The following is a 14,892-nucleotide window of genomic DNA, read 5'->3' as shown; positions in this document are numbered from 1 at the left end:
AAAAAAAAGAAGAAGAACAATGGTGTCTAGGGGCGCCTGGGTAGCCCAGTTGGTTAAACATCTGACTCGTGATTTCGGCTCAGGTCACGATCTCAGGTGGCGAGATCGAGCCCCACATCAGGCTCTGCACTGGGCATGGGCATGGAGCCCACTTAAGATTCTCTCTCTCCTTCTCCCTCTGCCCCTCCGAACCCTATCCCACCCCCTGATTTCATATGCGCACACGCACTCTCTCTCCAAAATAAATAAATAAATAATAAATAAATAAAATAATTTAAAAATAGAACAAAGGTGTCTATAAGTAGATGGGTAAGTTCGTAACCACTGAGCTTTTTGGTCCTACTGCAATATACATCTAACACCTAATTAATGAAGTATTCTCCACATACAACTTTAGCAAACGCAAGAACAAACATAACTGAATACAATAAGTGCTTACTGATCTTCTTCTGGGATCTGGATGGATCTTCTGATAATGGAGTATGGGTGGCGCGGAGCCGTTGGCAAGCACTTACAACCTGTATGGTTGGCAACTTTAACAGGCACTAATTCAGGTACTGAAGTCAAAGGCACTGATATCTCAAAGAGCTAGAAGAGAGAAAGAACCATAACACATATATATTGTTAGATAATAATTTCTATAGCCTGCATTTTTGCCTTTGTCCTTTATGGTAGTGACTTTAGCAAAGCTGTCCATTAACAATAGAACTAATAAGGATAAGGGCTGGCATGACAGAAAGGATGCTGGGCTGGGAGTCAGGAGACCGGGGGCTTACGCAACGTTACCAAATATTTAAGCTTGACCAAATCTCTTAACTTTTCGGTGTCACTGGTACCCCTGTAAAAGGCACTGTTAGTCCCTGCTCCTATTTGAAATGTGAGTGTAAATTATACGGACTACATGAAATTATAGCTATGAAGTTTCTTTGAGACCATGGTGAATAGATTATTGCGTCCTTTCTTTCCTTTTCAGTCCTTTGGACTTGGCTACGTGACTTGCTTTGGCCAGCAGGATGTTAGCAGACATGACACAACTATAAACTTGAACTGTGTGTGGCTTTGTGGGCTCATCATCTCCTGCGTATGCTGTAGCCATGAGAAGAGCATGATTTGGCAGGTGTGCTGGCCGAAGGGATGGGAGACCCAAGGAACAGACCTGCACCTAACCTGTAGCTTGGAGTCAAGCCCAACTGAGCCCACTCGAAACTAACTGACCCTTGAATACATGGGTAAGAATAAGTCATTACTGTTTGAAACCACGAAGTTTTAGAGTGTGTATTACACAGTAATACCTGACTGATACAAGATCATCGTGCCCAACCAAATAATTATAGGTAACATGAATATCATTCTTTCTATGTTTCTATATGCCAGGTCCTGTTTTATATTAATTCATTTACCCCTTATAACAACATTGCAGGGTGGGTTTTTTTCTTTATCCACCTCCAATTCTACAGGTGGAGAAACAGATGTACAGAGAGGTTACATAACTTGCCTAAGGCCACATAACTATTTATTGGAAGAGAGGGGATTTGAATTCAGGCAGTCTGCTCTAGAGCCAGAGCTCATACTCTTAAGAATATGCCTTATTACTTTTTGGAACAAAATGTCCATGACCCGAAGAAGCAAGGTGGGATCTTGCCAAGTAGAATTCAGAGAAATGTCAATTACTTTGTTTTTAGACTGGTTCTATGGATAAATCTGAACTTGATTTTAGTGTTCTGTTCATTCAATCCCCATTCTACTACACAGAGTATTCATTTATTCACTTAGTTTCAAAGATGTATTTCATCAGATAGCCCATAACTTTGGGGTGAGAGGTAGTTTTTTTCAAGCCACTAAAATGTTCAAGTGTGCATATTTGGAAAGGAAAACTGCTGTAGACTCACACTTAAGTACATTCTTTTAATCATTTGTTGAGTGCAACAGTCAAAACAAAGTACTCAACTATCTGTTAAGTGGAAACAATCCATTAAAGTTGTGTTTATTCTGACCTTTTGATATGTAATGGACCCTTTATGAGTCTAAGTAAGAGAATGTTTTTAGAGTATTTACCTTGCATAAACTTCGTATTCTTGCGAAATTTTTCAGCTATGCTTTAGGGAACAACATGGTCGTGAACCAAAGCCTCTTACATTATGCGAGCTTTGCTTCTACTGACAGTTGATGCTTAGCCATACTTATGTCATTTCCCCCCCGACTGTCAAATAGTAAGAGGTCAGAATTTTTACAAGTTCCAAGATTCTCTAAAAGAATTTAGAAAAAGAAACTCAACAGTTTGTGGGATATTTTAGGAGGTAGGGGGAACAAAATTAAGGATAAGTTAACCTATTATCAAACAAATCAGCATTCCATTCTTCCCATCCAATTAAGATAATTTTCCTCTGTAAACGGGTGGAGGTGCCCCCGGCGGCTCAGTTGGTTTAGCGTCTGACTCTTGATTTCAGCTCAGGTCATGATCTCAGGGTCGTGAGATCGAGCCTGGCGTCGGGCTCCACACTGGGCGTGGGGCCTGCTTAAGATTCTCTCTCTCCCTCTCCCTCTGCCCCTCCCCTTCCTGGTGCCATCTCTAAAAAACATTTTTTTAAAAATATTTTATTTATTTACTTAATTGACAGAGAGAGAGAGAGACAGCGAGAGAGGGAACACAAGCAGGGGGAGTGGGAGAGGGAGAAGCAGGCTTCCCGCCGAGCAGGGAGCCCCATGCGGGGCTCCATCCCAGGACCCTGGATTCATGACCTGAGCCGAAGACAGTCGCTTAACCAACTGAGCCATCCAGGCGCCCCTAAAATATTTTTTATAAAAAAAGATAATTTCCTACCATGGATATATTCGTTGCATATGTAATTTTATTATACTACCTCTGTTCACAATCAGAGAACAGACTGCATAGGTCAATGTGACAACTGAATGAATACATCAACATGCACGAGGAATGTGCAACACAGAACCAAAAGGAATGTAGTTGGACTTACAGCCTTTTCATATGTTTTCATAAGTTTGTGATTACTGCTCTTCAATGCAACATTTCTTACATTTGACAACAATACGGTAGTGATAGAAAAGAGAATTTACCTACTGGGCAAAAGAGATTTTACAAGAGGGAGAGGGAAGAATTATTTCTTTCATGGGGACTACAGACTAACTTTCAAAGATCTTTTGTGCTAGATGCGCTCCATTTGCCCCCCCAGAGATGCCGCCCTCCCTCCTTCCTTCCCCACCGGGCTCTGGGTCTCAAGATGCTGACCTCCACGTCTGCATCTGTCGGTCCTCTTGCCTCCTCCACCCCGTGCCCCCAACTCCTTGCCGCCACGCCTCCAACTGGTCCAGCAGCTCTCGTCTCCCCGTTCTCTCTGGGTTCCTGAAACTGCTCGAGCCCCTAGCCTCTTTGGCCCAAGGGTGGCAACAGCTCACCGCTTTTGCTAGCACTGGGCACTTCACCAGCCCTCCCTCCTTCCCATAGCCCTGCCCACACCACCCGTCCACCTCTTCTCACTTGAACAACACAGAACCCAACGAATACACGAGACAGTGCAGATGTCTTCATTCCTTTTATGGTCTGTTCTAGTTAACTCCCGTATGATTTTCTGATTCTTGACATTACAGCATCAGAGAGACCAGGGGCTGATAAAGAGTTCAGGCCCTGGAGTCCCACAGACCGGGATTTGAGTCCCAGCTCTGCCACAGATTAGCTCCCTGAGCTCAGTTTCCTCATCTACAGAGGAGGATATTAGGATACCCTTTGAGGGGCGCCTGGGTGGCTCAGTCGTTAGGCGTCTGCCTTCGGCTCAGGTCATGATCCCAGGGTCCTGGGATCGAGCCCCACATGGGGCTCCCTGCTCGCTGGGGAGCCTGCTTCTCCCTCTCCCGCTCCCCCTGCTTGTGTTCCTGCTCTCGCTATCTCTCTCTCTGTCAAATAAATAAATAAAACCTTTAAAAAAAAAAAAAAAGGATACCCTTTGAGCTTGTTTCGGGGATTAAATGAGATGGTGCCCACAAGGGCATTTAAACCGGTGAGTGTCAACACGCTTGTCCTGGGGCCTTCGGAGCGGGGCACAGTGGCGGATGCCCTCCTACCTGCTTAGAAACGTAGGAGGTGCTGGTGTTCATACAGACGAGGCTCTCTTCATTGCAGCAGCCGCCGCACCGGAACACGTTCACACAGGGCGGCTTGAAGAAGGTGTCAGTGCTCCTCCCCAGCTCGCTGGCCACCTCCACGCACGTCTCTCGGGGGCTGCACTGGGTCCGCTGCCATTCCTCATCTATCACTGCAGAGAGGAAGCTCATGGGGGCCGGCCCCGGAACTGGCCCAGCACGCGCCGGGGTTGTGCTGGACACGGTCATGTTCACATGTGTGGTGCCAGTTATCTTACGAGATGGATAACTTGTCAATCCCTTAGCCAAAGACTGTTTTCAGACAAATTAAACCCCAAATCTGTGCCCCTTCCCACGTACACAGTACCTTCTCTGGGAAAGAACACCATCTCCCTATAAAACGACATTGGGTACATCTGGACAAGCTGGATAATAAGGAGGTAAACGGAAGCATGTAAAGAAATAACGTGTAAGTGTCATTTGTTAAGCAATTTAAGGACACAGCTGGATAGCTTTCTTCTACCTGAAGTCAGGTGTGGGTAGGTCTTCGCACCGTCAAGAAACACATTCCTGCTGGTTGCTTAAGTAACTACGGTAGGATTCAAGGCAAACAAATTATATGAACGGAAATTTCAGTGGAACTAATCTTTCCTCGAGCGAGGGTTTTCTCATGTGCGAGTGCCCAATACCGGTGTTTAAGTAAAATAATGAAATAGGTCAGTTTTATTTGATGGCAGGAGCAATATTCTGGCCATTCTGGCTAATTTGAGGGAAACAAGAAAAAGAGACAATGTTGGAAAGGTCCACATGGCAAGGAACTGAGAGCCCACTCTGGCCAACAGCCTGTGAGGAACTGGGGCCCTCTGTTCAACGGCCTGTGAGGAACTGAGTTCTGCCAACAACCTCTGAGTAAACTGGGAAACACATCCTGCCCGGATTAAACCTTGAGAAGCCGCCTGCAGCCCAAGATGACACCTTGACTGCAGCCTCTGGAGAGATTCTGAAGGAGAGACACCCGGCTAGGCCATGTCTGTATTTCTAACCCACAGAAACTGTGAGATTAAAAAAAAAAAAAAAAAATGTTGCTTCAAGCAGCTAAGTTTGAGGGTAATGTGTTATGCAGCAATAGAGAAACTCCTCTCCATTTTCACCCCATCTTCAAGTTTATACTGATCTCTTCCCACATTATTCTGAGTTCCCACAGATGTGAACATGTTTCCACTAGAAAGGACAAAGAGAACTTGTGCTCGAAGTATACAGATACGGTATTATTGTTGGAGATCCGACCCAAGGGTCTAAATTATTCCCTTAAAACACCTTTCCATATCTTTATTCCTCCCCCCATCTTAATATTCCTCAGAAGTTGCTCCTTCGGTCACTGAAAACACAAAAGACAAGATGTTTGGCCACCTGAGAAACACTGCATACACCACACAATTTGCCCTAAATTTGTTTTTTCATCATAAAATCTTCTAACACAAGAGACCCTTTTAAATTTCCAATTATGAATATTTATATAAAGAGCCTAAAGGCTGTAACCATGAGAGATAAATTACCCAATTAGGCATTAATATGAGTATTACTTAATTCACTGTTATTAATCACGAATCCTGGGAAAAACAAGTAGTCAACTTATGAAAACATTGTTTAAAATTCTACTTAAATGTTCCCTTCCATTTGCTTTTTTGTAAAACTAAGTTTTGCAAGTCGGAGTGGTAAGATTTTAATCAAAATTGTGTGGAATTATGACTAATGCCACTGCTTAAAAGCTTCCTAACTCTGCTATCCTTTCCTACTGCCCAGCAGGACCGCTCTGCCTCAGGGAATCACCCCAAAACACATGAGGGAGAGTTGATAACAAATTACAATTGGTGTAGCACATCGATTTGATTATTTACCGCTTCTAACTTAGTAAATCACTTCAGATGATCCCCCATGTAATAAGAGACATTTTAGAGTTGGCAAAATTCCATATTTTTATGTTTTTTAAAAAAATATTTTTGGGTGCCTGGGTGGCTCAGTCAGTTAAGCGTCTGCCTTTGGCTCAAGGTCATGATCCCGGGGTCCTGGGGTCGAGCCCCGCATCACAGTGGGGCTCCCTGCTCAGCGGGGAGCCTGCTTCTCCCTCTCCCTCTGCGCCTCCCCCCAACTCGTGTACGTGCACGTGTGCTCTCTCTCTCTCAAATAAATAAAATCTTTAAAAATATATTTTTATATTTATTAGAGAATGTCAATGTCACTGACTTTTTTTTTTTTTTTTTAATCGCCTAGTCTTGGTTGTATGGTAAATGCTTGTTTCTCTCCATTCTCACAGAGTTATCTCCAGGCTCACCTCACACTTTCAGACAGGGAATGTGGTTAAGACCTTGGATCTCCAGGTGAGGTCTGACCCCTTTATTTCCATGAAGTCCATGCCAATTCACGACACAGAAACAACTAGAGCTTCAAACCTCCGGGCTACAGTGGGTTCTAGGCCAGAGTGCCAGCTGTCTCAACTCACTTAGACACACGGTCTTGCACACGAGCACAAAGAATCCCCTTCACACTCCTGCCCGCCGTGCTGCCGAGGGATTTATCCCAACTACGCTCAGCCTTCCCCACAGCTGACAACAGGGGCCTGTGCAACATGATCATCTTTTTACAAATGGAAAAAAGATAATTTTAGAAAAAAGAAAAAAACTAACTTTGGCTTAGTGGTCAATTTGCATTATGGGATAGATACAATCTGTTACTAGATAATCATATGTTAATCAAGTCTCAAATGCTAGATCAACAATGCCTCATTGGCTTCTTGTGTTGCGTTGCTATGTCATCCAAAAAGTTAGATGCCTAATCAGAGGCCACACAACTTTCCTTGGCAAGCTTCATTCCGGTATGGCACAGTACATATATGACAATGGTTTTCTTTTTTTTTTAAATATTTTATTTATTTATTTGACAGAGAGAGACACAGTGAGAGCAGGAACACAAGCAGGGGGAGTGGGAGAGGGAGAAGCAGGCTTCCCGCGGAGCAGGGAGCCCGATGCGGGACTCGATCCCAGGACCCCGAGATCATGACCCGAGCCGAAGGCAGACCCTTAACCACTGAGCCACCCAGGCGCCCGACAATGGTTTTCTTATAAAGAACCTCCATACCTTACTAGGGAACAATCATCCCCCTTATTTCAAATTAGGTTATTTCCTGTCTGGAGTTCGGATTCTTTCGTCTAGAGGATTTCCCACCTCCATCGCCTAGTAATCTCCGTATGCAATATTACAACTCAGCTTCCAACTTCTACTTTTCATTTTTACTACAAAAAAAAAATCACAGAATTTTGAAGGAATATAAAAGCCATGCCTAATCTATTGGTTTTTACTCATGTAGGTATGGCAGTAGAATGCTCCTTGCTGATGAACACCTAGGTTGTTTTATGTTTTTAAGTAAGCCCAGTGATTTTTTTTTTTCTATTAAGAATGGTCTTTCTGGGTTTGTTTTGCACTCACATCTCTGAGTTCAATATATTTCTGAATTCTGAAGTGTTCTTTTGTGTCAGTTTTAGATCTCAAAATCATACTGAATATATTTCTCTATAGAGTAAACACAGGAAACCAGGATTCTTTGCTAACACCAAAGCTATGAAATTAAAGACACCCTTTTCTTCTCCTGGACACGTGCCTGCCCTACTGAAACCTTTGGAAGAAACTGGTACATGTGTTGGTAGCTGATAGAGAGCAAGAATTGGCTTACACGCATGCGTGCGTGTGCACACATAGGCACTTACATGCGCGCATGCGCGCACACACACCTACCTTTTAGGGTTTCAATGTCATAGAAAGTTGCCGCAAACCTGGTGGCCCGATGGGATGCTGAGCGAGAGTCTGTGCTGGTCACACTTTTGAGCTTCATTCGGCATCTCCACAGCTTCCAGTCCTCAAAGTGTGTGATTCGCAGCAGTTCCTCTAAACCAGAAGCTGCCCTAATCTGCTGTTCGGACCATTCTAATGTTGACTGAGATGCCCGCTTTAAAAACAAAAAAACCAAAAACACTGGTTTCAAAGCCAGTTACTGAAGTTTTAGTTTGTCTTGATAACCCTCACTGCTGACACTTAAAGATGTAAATAGAGCTGAAAAGAAATTAGAGAAATTATTCAAATGTACACCAGTGTCTAGGAAGAATACTAGTATTTTTGATTCACATTCTGCTCATTTATGATTGAATCAAAGGAATTATTCCCCTCGGGTTCTCAGGACATTTAAAAACAATATTGTAGTGGGTTAAATGGTGGACTTCAAAATGATATGTCCACGTACTAACCCCCAGGACCTGGGGATGTGACTTTATTTGGGCAAAGGATCTTTGCAGATGTAATGAAGTTAATGATCATGAGATGAGACCACCTTGGATTATCTAGGTGGACCCTAAATACACAGGCAAAATGTCCTTATAAGAGACAGAGAGGGGAAGACATGGGCACAGAGGAAGTGCTGTGAAGACGGAGGCAGAAGTTAAAGGAATGCAGCCACAAGCCAGAAATGGCCTGGAGCCCCCAGAAGCTGGATGAGGTAAGGAAGGATTCTCTCCAAGAGTCTTTGGAAGGAGCACAGCCCTCCCAACACCTTGATTTCACAATTCTGGATTCCAGAACTCCGAGAGAATACATTTCTATTGTTTTAAGCCACCCACTTTATAGTAATTTGGTACAGGAGCCACAGGAAAGGAATACAAATTTCAAAATCGTACTATTTTATGAGAGGAGCCAATGACAGGGGCGCCTGGGTGGCTCAGTCGTTAAGCGTCTGCCTTCGGCTCAGGTCATGATCCCGGGGTCCTGGGATCGAGCCCCGCATCGGGCTCCCTGCTCAGTGGGGAACCTGCTTCTCCCTCTCCCCCTGCCTGCTTGCGTTCCCTCTCTCGCGTGCGCTCTGTCAAATAAATAAATAAAATCTTAAAAAAAAAAAAAAGGAGCCAATGACAATGGCTTTTGTTCCTGTGATCTGAGAAACTAACCCACAAAGTCCTGGGGACCCTGCCTGCAGTCACACAAAAAGGAAGGTTTTAAGACCCTGAGCCTTTTTTGAAAAACTTGTTTACTATTTCAAAGACATCTTTTTTTTCTGATAAAATACACTTCTAAAGTTTATGTTGAAAATTTGCTTTCCACACAGTTGCACGAACTGTATTGGCTGACAACAATGCATGGATTTGTGAGACTCTGCCAATACAATATTTTCTTTTTTTTAAAAAAATTTTTCGTCCTTTTTTTTTTTAAGATTTTCTCCATTTATTTATTTGAGAGAGAGCACGCAAGAGCGGAGGGTAGGGGTGGAGAGCAAAGGGAGAGAGAGAACCAGACTCCCCGCTGAGCAGGGAGCTCGACGTGGGGCCCGATCCCAGGACCCCAGGATCATGACCCAAGCTGAAGGCAGACGCTCAACCTACTGAGCCACCCAGGCTCCCCACCAATACAATATTTTCTGTATGGTAGCTGAATTGTTTAAAATTAGGGGCTTGGTTATATAAACAATGATACATACATACAATGAAATACTACGTGGTCATTAAAACCAGTGATGGAGAGGTATACTGGGACAGAATGAATCGAGCTCCTGCCTGGAACGTGCTGGAGAAATGATACAGTGGTCGGTCCATTGTTAGGGACCTAGATTTTCTCCCGCCGAGCCTGTGGTTTCTGGATCTTTGTTTTCCTGGGCAGCTGGAATATGTGGGCTGAAGGGACTTTTAGAGCCGGGTGAGGGGGGCACCGAGGGACCACGGCAGCTGCAGGATGGTACTGAGGAAGGTGGACAGAGAGGTGGAGATCAGCTGCCTGCTGCAGGAGGAGGAACAGCGGGGAAAGACAGGTGAGCAAATGGGGCCTTTAGGAAGCTTTATGTTGAGTGGTGTGATGTCCACCCTCCTCCACCGTCCCTCAGAAACTTTAGTTAAAACCTGCATCATTCATCAGTATTTTAGGAGTAGGATTTTTTTGTTTTTAGATACAATGATGGGTACTGAGTGTTGTCCAAAAGTGGGTGCCCAGAGGAGCAAGTGTGGTCCAAGTCTTGTATGATTCAGTTATGATGCCTTTTTATGTGTGTATGATGTACATGATATATGTACGCATATATAAGCAATTAACCATCGTTAATTGTATATGTAAAATTATATATACAAAATATCTGGAGGGACATACATGAAAATATAAACAATGGTTCCTACTCTAGATCAGGGGCAGTCAAACTACAGCCACCTGGCCTAATTCAGCCTGCCACCGGCCTGTTTCATGAATAAAGTTTTATCAGCACACACCAAGCACATGCATTTACATATTGTCTGTAACGGCAGGGTAGAGAAGTTGTAACGGAGACTGTCACAGCAGTTTGAACCTTGAGGCCATTTCAAATTTCAATTCTTTATCTTTTCAGGCATTATATTTTTCATTATTCCATGTATTACATTGTCTCAATTCTATTTTTGAAATACTTATCAGACATGTATTGGAGGCTCTTAATGATCTCACACATCTCTTAAATGTGCTTTCATCTCTCTTCAATGTGTTAAATTAATTGATTCATCTTCCCAATCACCAATTTTCCAATTGTGTGAGCCTAGAGTTTATTTTGGTAAGTTTTTCATTTCAATTACCATATTTCTAATTTCAAATATTTCCCCTTCGTTCTCCTTCCTTTTTGTTTCATTTCTGTATGTTTCTCCTAATTTGTCATTTTATCTTATATTATTCCTTTATCACTTTGAGGGTCCCAAATATACTTATTTCTTCAAATTCTATTTTAATATATATGACTTATACCTTATGATAAGTGTTATTGGCTGTCTCTTACTAATAATTACCCGTATGTGCTTTGGAATTTTGTTTAGTAGTTTCACCTTCACTGGGGGGGGTTTGTCTTTCTCTCTATTCTTTCTTCATTGAGAAGTTCTGTGGTTGCACCCACTGACTCCCAGGGCCCTGAATCCAGAATCTTGTTGAGTATTTATGACTCGGATCAGCTTAGTTCAAGTCCTGGTTGCCAGGAAGTATCTGCTTCCTCCTTTGCCCCTAGTTAAACAGTTTCAGAGAAGACACGCTCCAGGCAGCAATGAGCGGTAACTCTTCCTTCGGCTTCCAGGGAGCTGAGGGAACGCACTCACAGAGCACACTGCCCACTGAGGTTGAATTCTCAGGGGCCTCTGCCTTCCAGACCCAGTTCTGCAGCTTCAGCTTCATGTTTTTTGAAAGTTTATTTGTATTGAGATATAACGACATACAACTTGGTATAAGTTTAGGGTGTACAATGTGTTGATCTTTTCAGCTTCTTGGTTTTGGTACCATTCCTGCCAATGTTTGCCACCTGCAGATGTTTACCAGCATTGGATCAATTTTTTTTAAAGATTTTATTTATTTGCTTGAGAGAGAGTGACAGAGATAGCGAGAGAGAGCATGAACGGGGAGTAGAGGGAGAAGCAGGCTCCCTACTGAGCAGGGAGCCCGACGTGGGGCTCAATCCCAGGACCCTGGGATCATGACCTGAGCTGAAGGCAGACGTCCAACTGACTGAGCCACCCAGGCACCCCTTGATCAATTTTCTATTTTACCTATCACGGCTATGAACTAGAAAAGATCTCAAAACATGAATTGAGAAGGTCATCTTGCTTGGAAGTTCAGATATGAATGTGTGTGTGTTTAATAAAAGCGGGGGAGTCTTGAACATATTTCTAAGCCGAGGGAAAGCGCCACCAGAGAGGAAGACACTGAACACATATGCAGGAGAGATAAAGCGGAGGGGTTGGTTTGACCTAAGTTCCAGAGATAAATGGATCAATGGATGAGAGGATGACCTTCCAAAATAGGAGGCTCGCAGAGAATGACATGGGTTTGTAGACAGCAAGGATGCTTGTGACCTATGATGTCTCACTTCTCTGTGAAATTTAAATCAATGCAATTTTCAGGGAGCGTGGGGAGGAGGAAGCTTGAAGAGCCAAGATAGGGTTTGTGGAACAGGCATCCAGTCTAAGCAGCAGGCCACAGCTTCTTCATCTAGGAAATCTGGGAATGAAACTGCATAATTGCTCATGTCTCAAAGCAACTTGGAAATGCGATGATTCTCCATTAAAGGCTCGTTTGTCAGTAGCCTCTTCTTTTCCTGATTATTCATGGCCTTTTCTGGTTTGACAGTGTTACTTCTTCACATTCAATGTCATCTTTGAAATAAAATTTTGTTACAGCGTTGCTTCCACATGAAAATAATGAAACCGATCAAACAGCTTTTTAAATGTTTTAAAAATCATGCTGTAGCGAAAGGATTTTTGTTTATTGAGGCAAATTTCATTCAATACCATCCATAAACATAGAGCGATGTATGTATCCATAGTTCTGACAGGCTTTAATTCAATCTCAGGAATGTTTTTAAAATATCCAACTGAGAACTCAGGAGGAAAATATCAAATCTCCGGATTGCAGGAAAGGCACCAAACGGCTCATATGACTTGCTCATCATAAAAAACGCAGTGTTTACTCAAATACTCAGAGTTATCTAAGCATGCGTTAAGCCTCATAATTTAAAATCTAGTTTGAAATAGCTGAGAAATTGCAGACGGTCATTTCACTATTGCAAGCGGGAGTACTAACCACTCAACATCAGCTGAAATCTGAAAACTAATTCATCGGGGGATACGTCTACAAAGGGTCAAGAAAGGCTGTTGGTCTCCAATAGACTTTCTGCACTGGTTGATTTTTATATAATTAACTTGATGTTATCTGCTTGGGAAGATAAAAATTAAAATCGCCAAGTGTAAAATAGAGTCCCAAATCTATATTTAAACCATTGATTTCAACAGTTTTAACTACCAAACGTTTGCCAAATAAGTTGCTCATAATTTCTTCCTCTTTTCTAGTGGAAGTCCTAGTCAAAACTAAAGTAATTTGAAAGCACTCAGCAAGAGGAAGGAAGTGGAGCAGGCTTACCCGGTCTCTGCTTTTGTCTTTTTATTCGTGTGTGCGATAATTAATCCGATACTGTTAGCAATTTCACTCCTAAATAACAAATTATTCTCTGATGTCCTGGCTACCGCAGCCAGTTTCTAAAACATGAGGCTTAAAGTCTTTGTACAAGATTGTCTCCTTATTTAAATGTATACTGTTCTCTGCAGTGTAAGGCGAAGAGTAGCCATTTCTCCTTTTGTTAATTGCTAAGTTCCCGGGGCACTTGCCCCCGAAGAAGCAGGAGCAGCTCCCCCAGCTCAGGCTTAGTCAGCAATCTGGGCCAAGTGTGACTAAAATGGCAGGCAAGACGCTTGGAAAGGTATGGTGGCTGGGTTTGTAGGAGGGATTTGGAAGTGTCCGTGTTGTGGGGAAACCAAAGGCCTCCTGTACGCCTGATAATTTAAATTCTAAATTTCCATCCCCCCTCCTCCTCAAAAATATCTAGTCAAGTAACACATTCAAAGATCAAACAGAGGCATGATTTGGGGATATCAAGAAGCCACACTGAAAAGAACAGCGGGAGGGTCACTTTGGTTGGGAACGTTGCTGATGGGATTGTAAAATGGTGCTGCCCTTTGGAAAAAGAGTTCAGCAGTTCTTTAAAAAGTTAAACATAAATTGACCATACAACCAACCCATTCCACTCCTAGGTATTTCACCAGGAGACAGAAAATAGATTATTGGCCACCCAGGGCTGGGAGTGGAAATGAGGGTTAATTATAAAAGGGCACAAGGGATCTTACATAGATGATGGCTGCACAACTCAGTAAGTTTCCTAAAAATCATCGATTTACTTGAAACAGGTGAATGGGTAAGTTTTAGGGTATGTAGATTGTCTATCACCATAACTGTCTCAAACCAAAAAGAGGAAGGATTGGAAGCTTCAAGGCCAGGCTACTTGTACCAGTTCAGGAGGCAGTGGAAAACACTGGAGAGCTGAGTATTACTGGACATCCATTTCATTGGTTTGCTCTTTTGTTCATTTCTTCTTGCTCTGGCCTTGGTCCACGCTGTTCCCTCTGCTTGGGAGTGCCCTCCACTCTCTGTCCAGGTAAGCCTTTCTTAGCCAAGTGTTACCTTCTTAGGGAAACCTCCCCCACAACCCCCTCCCACCTGGGTCCGGTCCCTAGGTCACATGGATTCACAGCACCCCATTTTTCTCCTTCCCAGCGCTTATCACCACTGACACTAACGAATTATTTGTCATTACTTGCTTAGTGTTTGTCTTCCCCACTGGGTTGTAAGGGCTACTGCAGCAGTAATGAGATGTCTTATTCATATAGCAATAGTAAGAGCTAAATAAAGATTTGTTAAATATATGAAAAAAATTGATTCATCAAATGCTAGAGAAAATCTAACACTGAGATTATTCATTTGTTCAAACTACGTCACTTATCTTTCAAGTATCTTCCTCCAGGTGTCCTCTTTCCAAGTCCAAATCCAATGCCGCTTCCTCCATCAAGCTTTATATGATGCCCCTAACTTAGACTCTATGATTTATGAACATGTTGCATTTCCCTTACTAGACCGTGATCTCCTTGAAGGTAGAATACATGTCTGTTTCGTCCTTTTTACACGATAAGCACTTAGTACGTATGTGAGGAAGAAACTGATGAGTAATAAATACATACATGCATTTGACAAAGAGCAATCAGACCCAGGTTTGTGTGGTCTGTTTAATGTTTGGTAATAGAGTAGTGCTTCTCAAAGTTTTATGTGTATACAAATCACCCGGTCATCTTGTTAGAATGCGGATCCTGATGCAGGTTTGGGGCGAGACCTAGGATGTTGCATTTATTTATATATATATATATACACACACATTTTATATAT

General features: G+C 42.8%; 1 protein-coding gene across 1 annotated transcript in view; it reads right to left on the bottom strand.

The window, feature by feature from the left end:
- The window catches only part of VEGFD (vascular endothelial growth factor D), a 40,233-nt gene that overhangs the window by 8,101 nt on the left and 17,240 nt on the right, over nucleotides 1-14,892 (bottom strand). Inside the window, exons 2-4 of the mRNA XM_073902055.1 lie at nucleotides 7,885-8,095; nucleotides 4,078-4,268; nucleotides 440-588 (exon numbers count right to left, since the gene is read on the bottom strand). Of these exons, the coding sequence (XP_073758156.1) occupies nucleotides 440-588; nucleotides 4,078-4,268; nucleotides 7,885-8,095 (551 nt within the window). The remainder of the gene's footprint in view (nucleotides 1-439; nucleotides 589-4,077; nucleotides 4,269-7,884; nucleotides 8,096-14,892) is intronic.

Source organism: Callorhinus ursinus, unplaced genomic scaffold, assembly GCF_003265705.2.
Source record: "Callorhinus ursinus isolate GAN/ISIS: 27379988/994484 unplaced genomic scaffold, GSC_fseal_2.0 scaffold16, whole genome shotgun sequence".
Taxonomy (NCBI): Eukaryota; Metazoa; Chordata; class Mammalia; order Carnivora; family Otariidae; genus Callorhinus; species Callorhinus ursinus.
This window is presented reverse-complemented; position numbering and strand designations above follow the sequence as displayed.